We start from the raw sequence: 25152 nt of genomic DNA, 5'->3' as shown, positions 1-25152 counted from the left end.
TATTAAGATGTTCCTTTTTAAAACAGATTTTTGGCTGTGAAGCAGTGATTTTAACACGCTTGTATATGCTATGAGAAAAGAAGACTTCCTTTTGTTTTTCCAGTTTTACCTGCCATTAATTCCTTCCAGTTACTGTTTGATCTTAGAACACTGGGCATCAGGGTAAGATGGGGATGATCAGTTTTGGGAATCTAAAGCAATACATACTGTGCATACAATGCTCCTGCTGTCACTGCTGGACCACTTCCTTTATCATGTTTTCAAAATATACTCCAAATCTCTCTCTTCTCCCCCCCTCCCCCCCAAAGGGCTGTTCAAGTGAGAAAGGTAGGACATGGAAAAATAACAACATGGAGAACCGTTCTCCAGTCCAAGGTTGCTTCAAGAGAAGTAGCATGATTCAGTGAAGAAGTAGATGGATATATAAAAACAACATTAAAATGATCTGAAAGATGAATGTATTGAGAAGACAAAAACATAAAAATTACAGAAGATAAATTAATTATGAATCACAATATATTGAAATAGCCCTCACATAAAATAGGCTCTGGAAGAACATAACATATTAGGAACAGGGATACTTCAGAGCCATCACCAATGGCTATCATTTATCAGAATCCTGGATATCCCTTGAGTTAATACAGTGCATTCAACTAGAGAAGAAGGTGGTCCAGTTGATGAAGAGAAACCATAAAAGCTATACTATGCATACTATTACATTATTCTTTTTCAGAAAAATGTTCTTGAAATATCACACAGTTCATATTAACAGAAACATGTATCTCAGAAATATAACCCAACTGACAACAATTACACATCAGTTGGCTAGCAACAAAAAACTTGATGTACTGGCCAGATCACTGAAGGGAAGTGAATCCAAAGGAGATTAAATCTTATGGAGGATTCTTTTTCTGACCCTTAGCAATGTTCATTGAAGTTCACGGTATGGAACTAACTGGAGATAATATGACACACGGAAACAAGGAATAAGCTGTCCATATTCAGTAGCTGGCAAGAAGTAATTTTAATTAGTGATGCAATTACATAATGCTTGTCAACCAATCTGATGTGTGGGACAGTGACTGCCAACATCCAAATAATATATCCTAAAATACTGATATGCGCAGTATTTTTTACTGCCTTTGCCTGCCTGACCAAGAGAAGAAAATACTGATACTGCTACATTTGTCTTCTCTCATAAGAAAAATGCTGTACATCAAGTGAGTAGTTTTGAATGGTAACAAGGAGATTAATATATTTTTAATATTGCAGCAAATCACATTATTTTATGTTAAAAAATGCATTATGTAAATCTTTTACACTCACACATGAAAAAGATTTTCACTTTTGCAATTTGAGGCAAACACCAATTAGCTGAGGCTTCCTAAATAAATGGGGAGTATTTTCAAACAAAGGGAATAAATACTACTTTAATGCAGATATACATTCTCACCCAGTAAACATATTCACTTCTATGCATTATACTGCAGTATGAGATGAATGTTTTATTAGGGTTGGTGCACTTCTTGGGTATGGTAAACCTACAAAAACATAATGTAGATGAATGCTAATGGATGCCAACCAAACATCGTTATCATACTGTCACACATTTAGTTCACACTACCTGCTATTACGCTATCCCATCTGCAGATACGGGAATAAACATGCTGCAGGTGGACAAATCAGTGGTACAAAGTAATGCAATCTCACAGCTTTGCAGTTCAGTACATGAATATCACCACCAGATCAATGCTCTGTTAACTCGCATAGCAGCAAAGATAACATAACCACATCCTTACACGGGAGACTTTGTGATACACTGGTTATTTTATACCAACATGTGGCAGCCCATTTCTTTAGGAATATTTATTGACTTCTGTGAAAATTAATGGTCAGAAATCAACGCGAAAAGTTGGTAGGTAAAACGTGCAGCCAGGGCAAAACAGATTGCAACAAATACAAGCATTATGCCACTATTTCCCACTGAATTAATATCCTAACACTCATTTATACTGGACCTCTAGGCATATAAAAGTTAGATCCTTACTTTCACTATGCAGTTAACAAAATACACAGACTTTATGCTGCCGATGTCATGAAGAGATTGTAAATGACAAGTAACAGAACAGAAAGGTTACCCTTGGGAGAGGCACACATGGCCCAAGTGGGACAGTATGGAAATCACACATCAGGTTCATGCTGATTTCAGAGGAGGCTGGAGATCTGAAGGCTTAGTTAGCCTGCACAGAGCTGCTTGCTATTGAGACTACACTGTTGATCAAAGCAAACTGATTCAAAACAAGTTAAAATACTTTATGCTTCACTCTATTACAGAGGAAACTCATATACATAAACAAGTATTAGTATTTTTAGTACTTTTACTACTTTTGCTATTAGTATTCTATAAACAAGTAAGGGTTTCCAGATCCAGCTTGTCCCAGAGCTTTCAACTGCACAACTCTCCTGTCACACGGTAAAAATTACGCAACCCTTTCTATCCACTGAAGGTTACTTTTCTCTCAAGTCTTCCTGACCACATCCCTCTGTTGTCTCATAGAGCTATTGCTACCTCCTGCCTCCAGGCCACTTCCCTACCACTCCAAACCACTCTAAGCCCTGCGGCCTCATCTCTCAAGAGCCACAAATACTCCCCTGCTCTATACCAGACCTCTACCACTCCACCCTCACATCAGATTTCTCTTCAGTTCAATACTTTCAATCCTTTCATTTCAGCCCCACCTTTGAGCTTGCTTTTATTGGCTTCTGGCATGTATTGTTCCCCCCAGTACCTGCAGCATCATTTATCCTCTGGCTTTCCCCACAAATGGGAACTGAATTTGAACCTTGTTCTCCTGGTACAGCTTTTGGAAAAACAAGCACTTATTGCATACATCAGAAATCTGTATGGGCAAGCAGGGAAGAAATTCGTGTTTAAGAAAAAAATAAAAACATGGCAAATCCTAGGTGGTGAAGTTCTGAAGTTCTTACAAAATGACAACTGAGTTTGGAATGTGCAGCTCTTTTGCCTTGTTGCCCTAAGTTGAACTGAAATTCTAAAAGCTGCAGTGTACATAGGGATGTTCATATTTCAGTAGAGGACAGTATCCTTTAAACATTTTAGACAATAAGCTAGCTTCTATCTAAGATACCTTGGTGGCCACAGTGAAAGCTGTCACATCAATGAAGTCACTCACAAGTGACCTGATGGGGGGACAGGTAGAATATTAGGCAAACCAGCTAAGAAATTTGCTCTCTTCGACCACTTTTACAGCAAAATTAAGGGAGAGATGTTTGCATTAGCATTTAGTGCCACAAGGGAAGATCCCACCTGTATGAAAACAGATGGGCCAGTGGGACTTTAAAAAGAAGAGTAAAAGTCTTTAAAGTCAAGTGCCTTTAAGGTTTGTTTTCAAATATCTGTAATAGCCTGTACTTCATCCTTTGTGCTAGGCAGGGCTAAGTTTAGAAAACCTGCGTATAGCTTCTTGTCACATATATTTCCTCATATCTACTCCTCCTGAAGAGCTGAACTGTAAAAGAGAAGTGGATGGGTTTATAAGGATACTGGGAAGGGGTGCACCTCTTAAAGCTACAGGAAATACGTGGTTCAAGAAGTCAGATGATACCTTGAAAAGCTGAAGTGGGAAGATCTTGGATTCAATTCACTTTGCAGAAGCTTAAAAGAACATGACCATAAGTGGCTAGTGGCTGAAGGAAATCTCTGTTCACACCGATGGTACTGAATGAAACCATTGTTCAAGACGTCTCCCCGTGAACTTCCAAAGCAAACAAAGTATTGCAGAGGAGTGTCGTGCCAATGCCTAGGGCTCCTTGCACAAAGGTACTCCTCACATTTTGAAAAAAGTAATTTTAAAAGGAAAAAAGGAAAAAAAACAGGCTTAAAGAAACTGCAATGGATGGCGCAAATTTAAAAGAGAGATTGCCAACAGCTGTTGGCTTGAAATCATGCCAAATTTGTTGCTGTGTGTTATCAGATGCCCTTCAGAAATCTACTCTAAGGCATTCAATAGGAAGCCCAGATTCCAATGTAGTCATTAGAGAGAAACATGGCCCAAATGTAAGTGCTTTGAATTCTCACCTTAACGATTCCTTAATTTGTCACAGACTTTTGTTATAAATACCTTCCTACAGTTACCATTACTGTGAGTTTAAATAAAAAGCTCTTCACTGAAATATATGCAGGTTTCAGTAAATCTAAGTATCAATAAATGTCTACCGAAGTTATTGTCAGAGAATATGCAATACTACCGAGAAAGTTATCAGGAATAGATAAATAACCCCGTTATTTCCTTTCAAACTAGCAAATACATTATTGAAGCCTAATCAAAGAAATAAAATTCTATTCCACGTTTCGTAAATGCTCCTTCTGAATAGGTAATGCATATTTTGTCTTTTAAAATTAAACTAAATTTGTGAGCAAAACAGAACCATAAAATGGCTTGGGTTGGAAGGGACCTTACAGATCATCTAACTGCAACCCCCAATACAAACAATTCATTTCAGATGTTAAGGATAAATTTTGAGTGTAATAAATACGGGGATTCATTAGAATCATTGACATTACTATTAATCATCTGAACACATTCGAACTCCTCACGTTGAGGTATCTGTGAATGGGATAATGATGGTCATACAATTTTGAGCTCACATTTTAACATGTAATTTATGCTGCTACAGTCTGTTAATTTTACAGATACATAAATTTAGAAAAAAGTAAATACTATTTTCTTACACGGTCTTCAAGAAACAAAAAAAAATAGATTACAGATGTTCACTGGGACAATTCCATGGAGCACTACAATTTCTTCTCCCTTTTCCTGTTGCATATACAAAATCAAACCACGGAGAACAACCTATGATTAATATTCTACTAAACTAAAAGTGACACAACTAAACTAAGTAAGAATTTTCTCAAATGCAGGCAATGTACTTGTCACATGCTGAATTCCGTAACACAAAGCTGTGTAAGCACTGACCTAAGTCTTATATTAATTACAAAATAAAAGATTATAGTCTAAACGGTAAGAAAACAAATAATTAGAGGGGTAAGCATACAAAGAAGTTGAATTTAACAGCATAAACCATATTAATAAATTTAGACTGGCTATTTATGTGAAGGCTGGGCAAAGATTGTGGCAACTGCTCTTTCAATTTTAAAAAATCATTACCTCTTCCATCATCTTTGCTGTTTCATTCCCTAGTATTCTTTGTTGATGCTTAATGATTGTTAAAATTTAACAGGAGAATTTAATATACACTGAATGGAATTGACTAGGTATATTAGGAGTTATAATAATGCTTTCTAACCTTTCTGGATAAATTTCTGGATAAATGGGTTATTTACCTCATTTCATTGCTTCATGACTGCTGTTCATTTGCGATACTCTAGTTGCACTTAGAACAGATAGAGTGGTACCACACTAAATGAGCAAGAAAAAAACAGCACTGACACAACACATATCTTCCTCTGGTACAGTACCTAGGCTTAGCTATGGAAAATGACTATGTATACACACATATGCAGAGATTAAAAAGATAAAATCAGTTTGAGGAAAAATACTTACTAAAAATAGCTACAGTTCAAAACCTTTGGTAATCAGTATGATGTAAAAATTTACTAAATGAATGAAAGTTCTCAAATTCTGATAGCAATCACTCAGGCCAAGTCCTAAAACACAATGTCTTTTCTGTCTTGGAAAGACAAATAGATGAATTACTATATTCACTTGACAGATTGCTGTGCTGACTTATAATTGCACACATAACATGACTCCGAGAACTGTTTTTTTGTAAAAGAGAAAGCCTGTCTCCTTTGGCAAAAGGATACCCGAAACAAAACCTCTATTTAAAAGACTCATTACAAAAAAAAATAAAAATAAAAAAATCAAAACTGAGATAAGGTTCAAGTCTCCTATGTCTTGTATAAGGTATCTTCCATACTCCACACAAAAGCACGAGATGCTGGCACTTACATTCTAAAGGAAACAGTCTATATGAGCCTTGGATTCAGACTCAATCTGTGTTTTAGGTAACAGCTAACTTTTTGGATAGTTGTGTTTGTAATCACATCAGACTTCGCTGCTTTATACTACAATGAAATTGCCTAATTGCTTGACTACATGAAGATAGATTAGATCTCAAATGAGAAGTACTTTCAACAGGGATGCAATAAATACCAAGTGAACAGGTCCTCAATTCAAGTAGGACTGGTCTTGAAAAATGTATTATCTGTATCAAGAGAATGGTTTTATCTGCCTAGGGAGAGATAAATGACCACTTTTCATTAGCCTTTTGCAAAAGTACCATTCTGTCTAAAGATACGCTCACAGACAGCCAAAATAAATTCTTGAAATATTTTGACTCTGTTTTCTTTTGTGGAGAAAATCAAAAAGCCATGCCAAGAAGGCTACAAGGTCTAGACAGAAACCCTGGCAGAAATAAAAGTAAAAGAAACTATCTTGTCTAGGGAAGAAACTGCTAAGTACAGAATGGACGTAACAGAATTTAAAATAAGGAGTAAAAGATTCCTTAGAAATAAAAACAAACAAAACAAGGGGAGGTAGAAATATTATCATTATCATTTGAGGTTGAGAAGAGATCAAAGGTAATTCAGGTAATGCAAAATAATACCTTTCCTGAATTTTGATTTGAGATGATAGTACATGTAACTGGAAAAAAGGCATGGTAATCAATGGGAATTAGTCTAAAGCTGTATTAATTTTGACAAGGCAATTGCTTTTATAAGCAGTAGGATAGGAACATATAGAAGTAAAAACACAATTGCTGGGTGCACATGGAAATTGTTAATAAAAAGGAAAGAGTTTGATTTAGTTCATTTATAACAATGAAATCTGAAAGTTCCTATGCCTCCCCTTCATAAGCCTGCCAGAGGAATCAATACACAGTTGAGAAAAGACTGGCTTTATTTAAGCTAAAGGCCAACAGTGACACAAAAGCAACTGAGTGTAGACTGACCCATGAGAGGTCACTTAGGTTCTAAAACAAGCTTGGAGACAGCAGTGGAGAGAGGAAACCTATTTTTAATTTGCCAGTTTTATGTGGTTATTACATATTACAATCTTAAATAGTATTACATACTATCTGAAATTGGAGTTAGATTCATTGAACCAGGAGGTTCCATTTACTTTTAACACTTCTATTTCCAGAAAAGCCTTTCATATGTGAAACTGAACCTCAGAGATTGCTAGCATGCTTGCTAAAGAACTTACAACTCGTGGGCAATTTCGTGCTTCCAACCTCCATGGCAAAAACAATGTCTATGCTTCAGATTCCTGCTTCCCTCCCACATCTTGTATCAGCTAGATGCTGCCTACTTCTATGGTGGAACCAGTGAACTTTTACTGATGATGATACATTAACCACAGCAATATGCATGCTTTGGAATAGCTTTCCTAGTCTAAAATTCAATTTTGATTCTGGCAAACACATACCTGCTGCTGCTGCTAGAGCACTACCACTTTTGCAGCACTTTGGGTTGCACGTGCAGATGAAATAGACTATTCTTGTACTGCATACTTGTGAAAGTATGATATGACTTCAGGACCCTTGTGTGCAAGTAGCTTGCTTCAGTAAATTCAACAAATATTCTTTTTGCTAAGAATACTCCTTGAATAGTTAACAGATATTAAGATTAGTAGAAAAAAAAAGGGGGGGGGGAGGGGACAAAAGGAAACATATGGGTGTGGAAACATCAGAAAGCACAGCAGAAGAGATATAGAAAATCATGTGCTGATGACACGTGGATTAGTAGTTCACGTAGTTAACACCACTTCATGCAAATTGTAGGAATACCATAACAGGTAAACAAGACAGTCTAAACCAAGTAACAGACTGAAACAAAGAGATAAGCCATTGAGATGATATTGGCAAGACAAAAAAACAGGTTTAGATGCAGAGAACACAGGACAGGAAGTAATTCCTATGTATTCCAAAGGTGGAACTGGATGGAGAGAGAAATAACCTTTTAACTGTCTACTCCTAAATGGTTTAACAGGCAGATCCAACACTGACTTAACGGATCTCACCCTAAGAAGAAATCTAGAGACGCAGTGGAGGACTTGATAATGAGTGCCACACATCCTACCAGTCAGTTCAAGGAATTCTGACCAGACTACGTGGGTACATATACATATACGGATGTCCCAGTACTGGACAGAGTACTTGACTACACAGATGTTTGTGCTTTTGAGCATGTAGATAGGAAAGTGCGACTGAAAACATTTCTGTTTTAAAACAACTTCACCAACCTCCCCCATAATATCTGGCATTGAACTTTACTACACTTTTGCTAAATGATTTATGATAGAAAGAATGAAAACATGAGAAGAGGATTGTTGGTCTATCCTTGCAACAATGTTTCTGAAATTTCTGATCCTTTGATCAAAAAACATCCATAGCGGTAAATGATGTGGATTATTTATTATGGGAATAGTAAGTGAAGGAACAGAAGCAAGCCTGCCTGTACTCAAGCTGATGATTACAGCCAGGTTAGCGTATAAATGGCTGAAATTACAGAGTTAGCAGGGACTAAGGTACTGAAAAAGCAGTGGAAAACAAAATCTTACAAGCAGAACAAGTGGCTATATGAAAATTCAGCATATAGATAGATTTACTTTTGAAACCATATTCCACGAAGAAACAAAAATAAATCAGTTGTCACAGGTAATAAGAACTAATTTCTCCAAGAGGCCAGTAATGATCTAAGAGATCAGCTCCAGAAAGACGACAAAATGGTCACCAGGCACAGAAAGATCTCAACAAGCATTGGTGACAAGACAAGACCTAGATATATTAAAATGAAGATAGCAAATATTTCTGTAGAGGTGTGGATAAGGAAATTAACAGAGAAGGATGCACGTCTTTTCCTTTTCTTAAAGTAGTGCCTTTTTTTTCAAATCCTGAATTTATCAAAATTTACCAAAATTTATCAAAAAAACAACAACCAACAACACTTGGCACTAGAAGAAAGCAAAGTAATGAGCAAAAACTCTTGCTCCCAAGGATAACTGAAAACCATTTCAAGGAGGAGCTGACAAGTTGATGAAGCGTAAGTATACATAGTTCAAAACTCATGCAATGCATGAGTAAGCTAGGATGTCTGTACTGGAATATTGTTCTCTTCTGGACAGATTCACACACGGAATAGTTACAATTTGAAAAATAATTATTTTCAGGAATAGACTCTAAAGTGTATTTCTGACGTGAGGTTTCACTAGACACAAAAAAAAAGGTATTCTGCAGCTTGCTAAAATATGCCATTGGTTACTAAGAAAGACAAATGTAGGAAATACTTTACACATTAGAGCATCTTCATATCACTCTGTAACAGATCTGAAAGCTGATTTCCACGAATTCAACAATTGTTCAGGATTTACTAGATTGGTGTAGAAAACCAATTCCCAGCTACTCTACCGGCTCTTCTAGACAAGGAAGGCAAATGGATTTTGGTGCTTCTGTATGACTTAATGCAGGTTCTGTATACGGGTAAATATGCTACTACTTGAAAAATAAATGTTCAAGAAAAAAAACACCACTAAGCTGAAGTCAAAAAAGTACCTCTACTGAAATTCAATGTTCAGTTAAACTTGATGACAAAAATCTTTGTTCTGGCTATCCAGAAAGTTGTTGATGGGTTTATTTTGATATTAACAAACAATAACTCACCCCATATATCTTTCAACTTTTCTACAAAGTGAATCTTCTATTTTTAGGAAGGATTTTAGTAGACTTTGCTTTTATTATTTATGAAATATTTGGTTTTTTGATATCCCAAGCACACCAAGCTGCTTCTTTCTTAGTTACAGTGTATCGCATTTGACGTTGTGGCATTTTGCATTTTTATTGAACAACAATCAGGTTTCCTAAACAAAATATAAAATAAAAATAAAACTTTTTAGGATTCAATCATCCATATGCTTTGTTAGGACAGCACACTTTTAAAAATGAGGAAAAAAGGGTAATTTCTATATGGAAATTATTCTTGCCTCTTAATCAGTAGTGGATTTGAAAAACGCTGATAGGATACACTGGAGGATACATTAGATTGACACGTGTTAGTAAGCAGGATTCCTCATCGTAAACAACCCTGGCTAATTTCTACTCCACTATACATTCTCCCAGTATTTCTTTTCACTATATAACTATTGTGTTTTTTTTGGTAAGCCTGGAATACATATTGAAAAAAAATGAGAGGAAATAATCAAGGAAATATTGGAATTTTTAGCAGGATTAAATATCTAATTAAGCTCGTGTGTCTACAAACAGGTGTTTTACAAGAAAAAGTAGGAACCCTTGCAGTGCTTGCAGTGTGATTTCATCTACTTAGAACGTCTTAACAATTTAAAAAATCCTTTGCACTTTCCTGTGCTCCTTGACCATATCACAGCAAGATAACTATGCCAGAGCACTTGCTCCTAAATTCAAGTTTCTAGGCAGAAAGGACAATGGCATATGTGAACTTCAAATTCATAACTAAAAAAGAAAAAATAAAACTTTTCTTGGGAATTTAGCATATGTGAACAAATGTTAAAATATATTCACAAACTTTCCATATTGTTTTCAATCTGGTGATCGTTTTAAGAAGAAATCGTATGCATTATAATAACAAATATCAAATTTATCTCATCCAATTTACACAAAATATCTACCCTATGGATAAAACTACATCTTACCAGATCATGACCAGAACACTGTCTCATCAACTAAGGATTTGTGGTAAGCAACCTGACCTTTCTTCTATTGAAAAAGCAGTAACTGATAAAAAAGCATCTTCTCAACTCTATTTGTTCTCTATCTGATTACTTCACATAATAGTTGTATATTAAAATTCATGACACTAGACTGAACACAAACCATAATTATATTTACTTTTAGTTTTTAGATCATTTGACTGTAGGGAAAATTTGAATCAATATCTAGGTTCAATATTAAAGCTATGGTTCATGATGGAAGGTGTTCAAAGCATCATTTTTCTGTGGAAGAAAGTATGAGAGATGATAGAGATATTTATTTTTTTTTCCTCACAGGAATAATGCTCGCCTGCCTTTTTTTAATGATTTTTTTCCTGATTTTTTTTTTTCATTTCAGGATTTTTTTTCAACTAAAACATTTATATAGACAAAAATTGCAAATATAGAATACTTTTTACATTAGTAGGTCTATAGGTGAATGTAAACATAAGAATGATGAAGATAACCATTCTTATTAGAAGAAAGCTACAAGAAAGTGATCAATTAGCAGAATTAAATGTATTATGCTACAAAGGTGTATTTGGAGCGGTGGATAGATGACTTCTGCTAGCATCTAGAAAACTTTGAAAAGCAGTCTTGCTTCCTTTTCTTTAGTTGTCAAACAGAGCTTAGAGACTCATGTAGGAATTAAAAGCTCTCTCATTACTACAAATATTAGTAATTGGTATGTTAATACCACTAAGTGTATTAAGTTTTCATTCAGTATAAGTACTAAATAATAGCTAGGACAGATAACCAGCAACTAAACTAAAGAAAAATGATAATTTTTCTTAAGCAGAATATAATGTGTCAGGAATGAAGTAGCAAGACAGCAAAAAAAAAAAAAAAAAAAAAAAAAAAAGCATTAAAAACCAATCACTCTCATCTTAAAAGTACCATAACAAGTTTCTTAGGATTCTTCATGATCAAAGATAATGCTGAAAGAAACTTTGCACACTGAAGCAGAAGAACTGAACATCAGTTAGACTGATGATCTTGCAAAGTAAAATACTTTGAACACCTTTTGTCACTGAAATGTACTCCTGGTGATAATTTAAATCCTGTCCTTGGTCTTCTATATCTGCTTCATTTGACTTTGACACACAGCAATGGCAAAAATTAAAAATTGATTGTGTCATTTACATAGGGGAGAAGGAAAGACTTGAACTTGAAAGCTGCAATTTTCTTTTATACTAATATCATCCCTAAGAGTCAAACAAAATTAGAAATTTGAAGCAATGACTTGGTCATTTGATCAGGATATATTCTTTTAAGTTATCTGAAGTTGTAGGTCTAAAATTTTGTGCCACAAGTTTTAAAAAAGCCCCTAAAGTCACCGTTAGGCAAAATTTCCTGATAGTTGTAGTAGGTATTTTACACTGTGTAGTACTTTGTTTTTTGTATCTGAAAAGACCACTGCATTTAACTTCATGAAAATGGCACCCACAGAAATATTCTAAAATACAGGAAGATCTTATAATCTAAGCAGCTATTGGAAATTGCATGAAAATCTTGCAAGCCATACTGTGTCATCTTAAACGTCTGTCACGTGAATATTTAGCAAATTCATTTAACCTTGCTGAAAAATCGTTACAACTTTAAAAAGACCAAAACCATAGTGTTAAAGATAAAAATGTCACAATCACCATCAACTTTATGGTTGAATAAATGAAAGAGGGAGAACTGTTAGTGCAGTTTTCCCCAGAGTAAAACTAAGATTGCCTCTCTATCTGAATCCTTACACTATAAATATGTTTTAAATGCTCTTTGAGCCACAGTGGATTTTGCTTAAAACTCAAATGCAATTTACAGAACAAAGAAGATGTTCTACAGAGATTTATCAGAAGCTAACAAAAGCAAGTCTGCTTAGTTTTGGGGATGTATCTAACAATAGACAGAGTTGTCCCAATTGAAATTTGTCTTGAAAAGATATATTTGTCATTTGTCTGACCTCCCAAGAGGTTACAGTGATTCCTCCTGTAATCAGGGATTAAACTTTTGAAGACTGATTGAAATACACAGGTTCAAACTCACTATTCATCATTTACTACTTTGTTATAAACAGATTTTCAGAAAACATGGAAGACAAAGTATCAACAGCAAAGAAACCTACAATGAAATATTGTATTTTGTGCATGTCTAAATGCTGTGTGTATATATAAACAACATTATCATTATGAAAAGGTGAAGACTTTTCGTAACAGATCAATCAAGAGTATTAGTAATGAGTACTCCCATACCTTCTCTCCAATACAGACATGCATTAGTAACCTGCTACTTACATTTATTCAATATAGGTGCTCCCATCATTGCAGAAGCTTGATATTTTTTTCTGAGAGGGACACACAACTTTCTGCTATTCAGCAAATTCAGTAAGAGAGATGTAAGGGTTTATGTACATTTAGGACAAAAATACAACAAGAAAACGGTACGACAAAATAAACTGGAATATGTAGTTCACAAAAAAATTTCGTGCCACTAGATTTATGGCCAGACCACCACTCAAAATACATATAAACTGAATTGTTTTTTGCTGAAACTTCCTCTCCTTTTTTCTTTTGAGTTCATATATACATGTTTAGGAGCCTGAAACAAGTTCCTACACCAGATGGTGAGAATATTGAAAAAATACTTTCTTTCAGATCAAAGAAAAAAAAATACAACAACCTGGAATATCAACTGGATGCTGCACTGCAATTCATTTTTTGTCTCATTACTGTGTGAATCTGTGGATCAAGAGGTTCAGTATAAATTGCATTCATATTGCATTATTAGAAAGCTAGGATCCAGAATGAAATACATAGTAAGTGAAGACACTTAGACATATTGACAATCTTGAAGAATATAAAAGAACCGTATTTCTTGACTAATTCAGATGATGTTTGAGAACCTGAGAGTGCTGAAAAGGACCAAACAAAAGGATAACAAGAGTAACTGGAGTTTTCTTTTCTTAAAATAAGTAAAACGAACAAAGAGTTCTCTAAGTGGCAAAGGTGCTTATATGTTTGTGCAAAATCCAACCTTTAAGTAATAGGAACAGAGAAGATTATCCCTCACATTTACTTTCCTGCTGTTAACAGTTGGGTTTTCCTTATTTTTTCCCTAAAGCAGATTGTACTACCTACTTTTGGAAGACATCACAGAAAAGCTAGACAACTTTGATGTTTCATGGCAACTTCTATTTTAGAAGTGGTGTGGTCTCATATATTTTGAACAAAATCTGATTTTGCAGTAATACTTGAAAAATAGGGCTTAATATGAAATGCCAAAGCATGATCCAATTATGGCAAGAGCTCATCTCGACTAATTTCCCAAAGAAGACTTTCAGACTTATTACTTTATATCAAAGTTCATATAATTTCCTTCTGTAATCTCTGAATCTTTGAAAATAGTCTAGAGGAGTGCATTCTGCTTCACAATAGGTAAGATTCACTCCTTCCCATTACGATACCTTCCTTAAAACACATAGGCTTAACCTAAAGCTATTTCTTAGCAATAGCACTGTCTGTTTTTAATGCTTGTTATTTGCCTCCTTTTGTTTTCTTTGGACTTTTCTGTTTTGTCAAGAGCCATAAAATTCAATGCAGTTTCTCTGTTTTGTATTCCTCTTTGGCTCCAGTTTTCTAACGTAATAAACTCTAATTTTAGCCATCAGACAATTGGCATTTTTTTTAGTAAAAATGAATGAACCACCTGCAGGTAGAACTCACTGAACATCTTCTTAAGAGAGCAGACTATATAATGAAGTTCAGTATGCTGTCCATCAGAATAATTTTGATTCTGTTACAGAGAAGGTGAGCATAACATTATCCCATAGATTAAAGCAAAACATTTAAACATTTCTATGGGTTGTTGCCAGTAAATCTTGTTCACTAACAGAAAAGAATGAGACAGCAGGAAGAACTAGCAGATGCTGGCAATCACTTTAGCAAGCAGAATAATCTTCAAGGATAACATATTAGATGAGGAAGAATGTTATTGTTTGCCATCTGCTACAAGTTTATTAGTACATCTACATCTGGTGCCATAGAAAGATCTTTGTGACATGAACACAAAGTGAATTCTGACAGAGCTGTCTTCTGCTGAAAGGAATTCTGCTGAAGGTGGACATTACAGGCCTTGCCACTGGTCATTTCCCTTAGTCTTTGACATAAACTATTTAAAAGTTTTATAAAAAGAGAACGTAATAGAGGTCACCTCAGTGATTAAATGGTATAGTATAATCAGTAAGAACTGAATAATAATCCCACAAGGTTGGCATTAAAACTTTCTTTCTAGTCAATTTAGGCTGTTTTTTGTTTCCAAGTGTCAGGCAGCAAATATCTAAGTTTGAGCAACATTGGTTGTTTTGAAACTGTTTTAAACTGATCAGTAGTAGAGTGGGGCAGAGAACTGCCCCATCTCAGGCTAAAAATTTGCACATACATTTTGTCAACAAAACACTACTTGTTTAATGTTGTTACTCAGTGGCAGGATTATCTACGTTCCTGGGGATATATTAAAGACATTCAAGGTGTTAACAATTTTACATTCATGACTGATATTGCAGGAGATAACATTCATCTTCAGTAACCATGACATGTTGGTAGACCCACTAAATTGTACTGAACTGTACAAGAGTACATGTGGAATAAAGTACTGTCTCCGATTTATCTATTACTTAAAATGATACATCCCTTGCATGCAAACCAACCTTCTTCAGCAGAGGCAATACATTAATCTGATAAGTTATATGTCTGAGAATGGAGTTTGCAAGGCATAAATGTACTTACTTTCGGTGTTGGGCAGGATGCAGTGGAGAGACGAGAGGTGGCCTGGGCACGAGGAGATTCTGAAGGGGTAGTGCTGAGGGAAGCTGTATCACGTGGGAGCACCTGAACACCACGAGAGATGATGGAATCTGGAATCTTAAAAAAAGAGAGATGGAATTATTGGTCAAAAAATATTTTATTTAAATGTTATTCAAAATCTTCTTTCAAAAAAATATTTGGAATACCTCATTTCTCAATTTGCACACTTCCCTATGTGCAGTGCTGGTAGTGGGAACAGTATGTTCTCATAACTTCAGTAACAAACCCCTCGCAAATACATAAGGTCCTACGTTAACTGAAGTAACATAGAATGCACTATTGGTCCTGAAGAACTTTGAATCAGGTATACTACAATATATAAAAGGAAATAATAATAAAAAGAATGTTTTTTCTTCCTAAGACTCAAACTCAACCCTTTCAAACCTAACAATGACCAGTGGTCACTTCTACCATGACCTGAATGGAGGCAGACTTTTCATTCTCTATCTAGGGGTTAATATTGCAAACAGAAACCCAATTATTAGCAGTGACTGATCTCCTCTGAAGAAATGGCATGCAGTGTGTAAATACTCTTGATTCCATGTACTAAGGACTTCATTTCAGGTACAGAAATTCTTCATGTAAAAATTTGTGTTGGTAAAAGCTGCAGGCCTCTCTGAAGGAAGTACAGGCAAAAACACTAGAAAACACCATCCAAAGCCATTGCCTGTGTTTGAAATGTACTCTGAAGGGGAAAAGAAATCAATCTTTTGTTTTCACAAAATATTACACTTAATTTTACTTTCACTAGAAGGCCGGATATTTTTAGGATGGAGTTTTAGTGCGAGATCCTTTAGTGGGTATTATTAAGCTTCTTAATTAAATGGAGTCACATCAACTCACAACAATGAGAAAGTGGTCTTATATTTGGTAATTAAAGTGCATACATCACTACGTTTTTGAAATCTTCTGTCTCTTCTGTTCAGTTTTATCACTAGTTCCAAAGAAAAGAGGTACGGGACTGCATTTAAGAATGAAGTTTTTCTCATCTTTAACACAATGAATCTTAGAAAGTCTCTTGCTGTTTATTACTGCAGTATGTGGGCCCTGTCATGCAGATATCACACCAGATTTAAAATGGATTAGATTGTCAGTTGAACATGATTCAGATTTTTTTTTTATTCTTTTGTGTAAAATGATAAGACATACAAATTATAAATACCTCATATAGGAGAACTGATCTCTAACATTAGTTCTACATACAAAATGCAGCAAGCAGATATTCTGCTATAGAACACTCTCTACAGAGTTTTATTCTGATTTTGTTTTCAAGATTTTAACCTCTTTATGTTTCAGAGATAGCACTTGTGACATCAGATTGTTCTTGCAATTTAATTTTCTATTACAACATGTAAAAAAATTAGCTCCAAATTCAGATTTCTGAATCTGAATATACAGACACGTATTTTAAGGTCTTATTAAGAAATTATTAGCTTAATCTGATGTTCAATTTCTGAAAAGAACCACCTGAAATATGTCTGGGGGACATGGCAGTAGTGCATAATAAAAGAAAGGAAGAAATGAAGCTCCAGTGACAAGCCAAACCGCCAACTTTAATCATTTCCAGCCAGGATGTCCAGCATTTATTTTATTTTATTTTTATTTTTTTTCGAATCAAGATACTGCATCTGAATTTAGGCATTTCTGAGCGTTTTTGCCTAGTAAGGCTTTAGGACAAATAGAAGCCACTGGAAAATACCTCCTTCCAGGATTTCTTGTCACAGGGGCCATCCCAAATTACAGAGGTGTGGAGAAAAAGCAGGGATGGTACTGAAAGAGCAGGAAAATGAAATGGATATGTATTCCCACTAACAGAATGGGATGTTCTTAATGGTCTGCAAGTTTTGCATATTAATTGACATATCAAAGCTGTTACAGTTGGGGAAGTTATAGCATCTTTGAAACCTACTTCAGGAACTTGTTCAGACCTTGGCAACAGTTAAAAGCAGACAAATTGTCTTACTTCAGTCACGAGACTGATATTACACTAATGTAAAATTTAATGGAATGTTACTGTCTACAAATATGATACTCATGCCCTCATCCTTTTTCAGACTGGTGTCAAGCAGATGTTCATGTTGTATTCCATACCTGCATTAGAAATAAGGTATTAAGTCCCAATTTATCTTGCAAATGCCACAAGCTTTAACCCAAGCTTTTAAAACCTGCTGAATCCTCAGAGTCAATGTTAGGATATTAAGGCAGCTTTGTTGCACTGTTCCTGTGCAGTTAAAATGACCAATCTTAGGGCACACATCACTAAATACTGCTTTTTTATGTAATTTTTCTCCCTCATCTTCCTTTCATCTGTAAAAAACAACTACATCTAACTTGGCAACCTTGACTTAGAGATACTGAGTTATACCTAGTGGACCGTATTTCACTTAAACCCTCCTCCATACATTAAATTTTCTCATGTTTAAAATTTAGCTGTACGGAAACAGGTTTTGTTCTCAGTGTACCACCAACTGTCTGCTTTCTGCTCTACTGCTGTGTTTCTAGACTGACAGTATTTTTTGCCAATTTCTGTTAGTATATAAAGAATTTCTTCAGAGGATCTCTCAATGCTAAGTAACTCATATTACAATTTCCACTATGAATTAAGAAGCCAATAGAGTTTCTCTTCACTCTAGAAGATTATTCTGGGGATATTTTCCTCTCCAGAAACAGTACCTAACTGGCCTCTATTTGGAGTATTCTGATTTGCAAATGGGATCTTAGACATGTGGTATAAGTAGAGGAAAGCGAGAACAAGGATATTTAATTCTGGTCAGGCAGAGAATATCATTTGTATTCAGAGGCACCATCTCCCTTCTATTCTCCTTTTCTCTTGCAATTCCATCTTAAAAATGTTAAATATGCAAAAGGGCTGACATCTCTAAATTATATATTGGCAAAGCTCCAGCACTACCTACAAATTTTTATGCTTCCTTTTAAACTCCGTATTTTAGCAAAAAAGAAAAAAATGATAAAGGCATAAACCAAAGAAGATATAATAAAAGAAGAAATAGTTTTAACTCTTCAAATGAGAAACCTTTTCTTTATCCTCCTCTGATAAAAAGCTGCATGCATCTTGATACAGTTGGGTACTGGCCCACTACATCTTTTATACGCTCTAGCATCCCTCAATAGAAACACAATATTGCTTTTACAAATGATACCACGATCCAATTCTCCCTGGAGTTTACTCTGGTCACTCTAGAATATTGAGATATTACCTATTGTCTCATTTCCTTCAGGCATGCAGCTCTTGTTTTTCTTATACCTATATATCCTTCAATCACTGCTCCTAAAACTTTATCTGGTTTCAATTTTTTCAAAATAACACGAAAATAAACCATGACTGAGGCAATTTCAGTCTCCAATGAATTGCACATGGAGTAACAATTTTCAGCTGTGAAAAAAAAATAAAATTTAGCTAAAACCTAAGCCAGGACACTCAGCAGAGGAAGCTGAAGATAAAGGGAAAATATGATTACAGGCATTTCCTTTGAATGTGGATTATTCCCTAATCACTATCTTTACCAAAAATACAATTGCCACAAAAAATCTCAATATAAAGCCTATCTAGAACCTATCTAAATTTCAGCTTGTAAGCTTTCACAGACATAAAATCTCACAGAGATATTTAGGCTGGCTTACAGTTACAAATTTTGCTCCTAAGAGATTCACTTCTCCAGTGTGATAGCAGAATGTATTTCATAGCTAGAATCAGTATTAAGATTCTCTTTAAACCACCATAACCTGCTGATTTCAAAGATGGTACTAATATGTACAGTGCATCTACATAAATATACGAAAAATAAAATGCATACATACCGTTCATTAAGTGAAAGAGATAACAGAATGTTACTGGTATTTTTATGCACACATACTATGTGAGAAGGGGAATTACTCAGTTTATTCACGTTTAGTAATTTGTTCTTTAAAAATAAACTTAGGTAATGTGTATCTCTAGTCCAGACAGCTTTTTGTTAATCTTGTTAAGGAGGTTTGTCAGCCTAAGAGATTTTTTGAGTTTTCTGGAGCCTGAAAATCTGCAATAAGGAAGGGCAGAAGTATCATTGTGCTTTGGGTAATTATTATTACACACTCTGAGCGTGTATAATTGTCTCCCTATTTTTTTCGATTTCTTTCCCACTTTCAAACAAATGTAACAGAGGGTAGATGCTTCAAAATTCTAAATGGGGTACAACAGAACTGAAGTTTGGTGAAAATAGTTTCTGTCTACAGCTAGTTGGAATGGAAAAACTGTTGTAACATACCGACAGAAAGAAAGGAATGAGAAATGGTGGACAGAGAAAGATATCCACCATATGTGTCAGTCATTACTTCTAAAATTTTATCTTTTACCACCTTTTTCACAAATAGTTTCAAATTAGTCTAAATATTTGTGTTCTGAGCTTAGAGAACTACAAGTTAACCAGAAGGGGAAAAAGGAAAAGAAATGAGCTCTCCTCTTTTTCCCAGTACTTGAATAAAGATTGGCAGTGCTAGCAAGGTATTAAGAAAATAAGCCGTATATGCTAAATATTGTGATTGTTATACAAAAGTAAAAACATCTTAAAAGCACAGAAAAAGGAAAAAAACTTCTGAAAAACTAGCCACTTCCTGCTCTGTGCATGAAGATCAAATTTGGATTATAACACATGTAAGACTAATTTGCAAAAGGGCACAGAAGCCTGGATGATAGCTTAATAGAACACTTTGGAGAGCTCAAATTCACTATTTTAGTGATACTGAAGAATGCAGTGCCAATACTAGTTTAGTAACCTCAGCTGAAAAAAATGAAACTATTGGAATAAATGTGTGCGCATATGTACGCATGTATGTGGGTAATATAGCTTTATCATTAGCTGCATCATCTTTAAAGTCTTCACATTTTCTAAATGACTTTTTAAGAGGCATGGTCATCATGTTTTAAATACAGAGAGATTACACTATTCAATTGGTTGTTTAAATTACTATTTGACTAACGGAAAAAGAAAGTGCAACCTCTTTTCAACAAAACTAATGACGTTGTCCTAAGAATCTGCACTTAGTTTCTTGGCTGGCACGGAATGAACTGGTCCAACAGCACAAGCTTTTCAAGGCCAACTGCCTTCCTCGGATTTCTCTAACCTGCAATTATGAATATGGTATGAATTCGTGATGGTACTAGAGCCCATTACTCTATCTTGATTTAAGCTTAGACTAAATCTTTGGGAGATGGAAAATAATGTATAGTATTTTATTAGAGCCTGAGTTACCACCTTTGGGTTATAATGTCAGGGTAAAGTCCAACAAAAAGCTAGAGATATGTTAAGTAATTTCTACCACGTACTGAAGTAGTTGCTTACTATTCACTAAAATTCAGTAATCTATAACAAGAGCTCACTGTATACTGACTCAAGTCTTTTATTCTGTTTTTGAGAATTCTACTTCTAAATGGAATACAAGAATAAAGGAGAAACTGTAAGTGATGTTCATCAAGAGATGAACACCCAGTACCAATGTTGTATTATATTGACAAACAAGCTATTGAAAGAAAAAAGCAAAGCAAAGCAAGCCAAAGGGAAAAAGTTACCAGAATTTCATAGCTCTAAAGCAGCAGTTTTAGGAGACTATTTTAATTACATTCGATAATTGAGTATATTAGATGATAAAGTTGATGACTAAACAGAAACAAAGGCTTTATAGCAATGATTATCTCAGCAGCAAAATTATTCAAACTGTCACAATGCATATATTTATCCTGTTTAGCTCTGCATCTTAAGAATATTCTCCGTAGCATGTTCTCTAAAAGACAGCACTGATGTGTATGTGTTAGAATAAAATAAATAACACTGTCTATTCACACAGAAGAATAGGAGGCAGGCTGTGTATTTTTAGCTACTGTTAGTGCAAAAGCCTCTTGGAAGTGCATCTTACCGGTTCTCCTGCACTGCCTGCTGCGTGATGGCAATAACTGATGAGACCAGGAATGGGCTGTTCACCTTTTGCCATGATAACTGCTGAACTGGTGTAGGATGGATGCTTCTAATGCACAACACATAACAGCTATGAATACAGTGACAGGAAAACATGAGGCTATACAAGCAAATGACTGAAAGGGAATGACGTGAAAACAGGTGTGATTCTGAAATGCCAAGCTCACATGAACACAGACAGTTTAGATCTCAGGTATTTTCTGCCTTTAAAAATTGCACAGATTACTTGTCTTTGCCTATGATAAAAGAAATTAACAAATTTAAAATTTGCATTAATAAAAACTGAAACTTGCAAGTGATAATTACCTTAATTCATCCCTGTAAAGACATATGTAATCAGGAATTTCTATAAATGAGGAGATGATCTCCAGCTGCAGCTGTCTTAGAAATGTCAAGATGTATCAGACCTGAATTCACATTTCTGGAGTTGGAATGTTGTTGCTTTGGTTTAGAAGTTGTTTGTTAGCATTTTGAGTTACTTAGAATTTCAATTCCCATAAGAGGAAATAAAAGTACAGCTTGTGGAGTAAATATAGAACAAATTAATTTGGAAGAAAAACTTTCCAAAAACACAGGAATACATTGTCTTTCTAGCTGAAAACTGAAGGTATAAAAAATGTAAGTATCTACATATTGCTACAAATTACCTGTTATTCCTTTGGAAAACAAATACAATTTTAACCAGAATAATTTGCAAGAGTGATCTATTTTTTTTCTTTTGTAGTCTCAAATTTATTATTTTGGTTTGAGTAAAGTTGATCTACAATTACTAGTTACAGAGAGGCTGTAAAGAAGATGTCATGGTATTTAATTTGTGGCAGAATTTTACATGTGTTACATAGACATGCACGTTGGAATGCAGTGGACTGGATAGCTTATTACTTAACCTGCTACTTAGTTGTACTTTTTTATCAATGCTTTCAAAAAACAACACTCTAATTTCAAAATGGAAAATATAGTTTAGAAAATCTTGCTGTAATTCTTTAATTCCTTGCCACTTGCTAAACTTTGCACATTCATGTGTGAATAGTTTGAATTAAAAAAAAAAAAAAAGAAAGAAAACTAAAAATAATCTGTCACACCACAATGGTATCATTAAAATGCATGCTATCATCAAGCTAATGAACAACGCAACTTCCACTGAAACTTGTGATCGCCTTCTGAAATAGGATTCATATGTTTTTAGGGGGCTATATTTCTACAAAATGTATCTAAAATACATCTGTTTAAGCATAATGGCATCAGTGTATATTCTTAGCATGCAATGAATATTGGTGGAAAGTACCTGAGATTGAAACTAAAGGGTCTTCTCCGGAAACAAGCCAGACTCACCTTAGCTGCAATGGCTGCTGCAGTTATATGTGAAGAGGAACTGTCCTCTGTTGATGCAACTCCACTATCCTTCTTCTCTTCCTCCTCTTCCTCACACTGTACTCCTTTGTCTTCTGTCTGCTTGTGAGGGCTGGTGGTTGGAGGAGGAGAAAGAGGAGGTGGCGGTGAAGGTAGATCTTCTAGTTCATCGTGTACCTCCTTTACTTTTACAATGGCATCCCGCAAAAGATCAATGGCGTGAGGTAGGGCTGGCAGTATAAATTGAAAGCATTCCTATGCACAACAAGAAGAGAAATGACTATGAAAAGTTACTGCAGAAGTAAATAGGGATTTTCCAGATTTGCTCCCAAGGGATATTTGGGATTTAGATGCATCTTTTCACCTGACCATAAATAAAACCCTAAATGGGCAATTGCAATTGTTCTGAGAGGAAAACAAAGCCAACAACAAAAAACAAAACCAGAAAAAAACAAAACAAAACAAAAGAAAACAAAAAAACACACACACAAAAAAAAAAAAAAAAAAAAAAAACCAAAAATAGAGCCAGAACTGGGAACTATGAAACATATTTCATCATTTTTTTGTGCAAATATAGTAAGTTGTACAACAGTCAGAGCTACTGTAATTAAGCTAATGTTGGATTAAAACTAAGGAAAATGAGTTAAAATGTTCATGAGTACATAATACAGAAATGAGTTCATAGCAGTTTGCAGAATGCTACAAAAATGCAGAATTAAAAAAACATTAACTTTATCCCTGCAGGGTTATTAGCCTCAAATCATTTCTATTATAATCTTTCACAATTAGAGAATATTTCATAATGGTTTCCATAATTATATGTTTATATAATGTTATATATTTTTTATTTGTGGACTTATCCTGTAGACTATGGCAATGAAAAACTACACTGATGTCATCATAATTTTATATAACTCAAAAAAAATGATCACACATGATCTAACACTCTCCTTACTCTATCATCTTAAAAACAATTATAAACTTTGTTTTATTTTATATGCCTGGAGAGTGCAAAAACACAGGCACAGTGTAACTGTTCTTCTTGTTCCATAATGGGAGTACACATTTCTAGCTACCTCTGATGCTCAAGTATGCTAGTATTTCATTGAATCAAGAATCATTCATGTTGCAAGGAACCTTCAGACACCATGAAAATACTGAATTCAGATGGGTTGCTCCAGGATGCACTCAGTCAACTGTTAAAAATATTGAAGAACAGAGACTCCACAACCTTTCTGGACAACCTGTTCTAATGCTTAATTATCCTCAGCTGATTTTTTTTCCTTTATCTTTTTATCCATTTGGAATCTCCCCTTCTTCAGTTTATGACTTTTGCCTCTCATCCTCCTCCCAGGCACCTCAAGCAAAAAGTTTTCTTCATGTAATTTCTGCAGACTGCATATATACATTAAATTACGGGAAAACGATAGCAAGGTCCCAGCAATTAATTGCCATGGCAGTGCAGTTAGGGAACATACAAGTTGACAGAGAAAGCTGACATTATTCTTTCTGTTGCATTTCATTTTTGTTTTTGTCTCAACTATACGGAAGACTTGTCAAATTGTAATCCAAGATTTTAGAGTGTCCAGAAAATAAACAATGCTAAACATTTTGTAAGCAGATATTCTAACAAGTATTTTCAATAAATAAAAATGATTATGCAAATGAATCATCCGTCAGAGATTATTAGAATTCATATAAGCCACTTTGTAAGTCAAAAACATGACTCACAAACACTCTATTTCCTCAAAGCTTCTACATAAGAACCCATCTTTTAATCACACCTTTAAGAATAATGAAAAGTCAGACTACTTCACAGATTTATGAATTCTATAAACATTCAACTTCTCAGTCTGAAGAACTAGAGTAAGCTGGATGAGCATAATATGCTGTATATAATGAATATATATTAAAAATTTATTTGTAAATGTAATAAAGAAATATAACTTCTAATGTAATTGCAAAGCTCAGAGCTATTGAGCCTCCAGAGTATTATTTTTTAAAATGGTTTAAAACATTGAGGTATGCAACCATCATTACTTCACTGAAAAAGCAGACCTCAAGCAAATGGTAAATGAGCACAACAATCTGTGAACTGACTAAAAATAATGAAAATGTACATTAATTATTTACTCATTAGCAAGTATGTTCCTCACTCCTACCACTGAAATAAAGCCTTGTTGGCTTAACTGTTGATTAATTGGTTCCCAAGAA

The 25152-nt window shown here is 34.8% G+C and overlaps 1 protein-coding gene across 1 annotated transcript in view; it reads right to left on the bottom strand.

Annotated features, from left to right (window-relative positions):
* GPHN (gephyrin) overlaps positions 1 to 25152 on the bottom strand; it is a 280857-nt gene that overhangs the window by 80800 nt on the left and 174905 nt on the right. The window contains exons 7-9 of the mRNA XM_084288411.1: positions 22921 to 23193; positions 21530 to 21637; positions 15542 to 15676 (exon numbers count right to left, since the gene is read on the bottom strand). Coding sequence (XP_084144537.1) covers positions 15542 to 15676; positions 21530 to 21637; positions 22921 to 23193 — 516 coding nt within the window. The remainder of the gene's footprint in view (positions 1 to 15541; positions 15677 to 21529; positions 21638 to 22920; positions 23194 to 25152) is intronic.

This window comes from Netta rufina, assembly GCF_964035555.1.
Source record: "Netta rufina genome assembly, chromosome: 5".
NCBI classification, from domain to species: Eukaryota; Metazoa; Chordata; class Aves; order Anseriformes; family Anatidae; genus Netta; species Netta rufina.
Note: the sequence above shows the minus strand (reverse complement) of the source record. Positions and strands in the feature narration are given on the sequence as shown.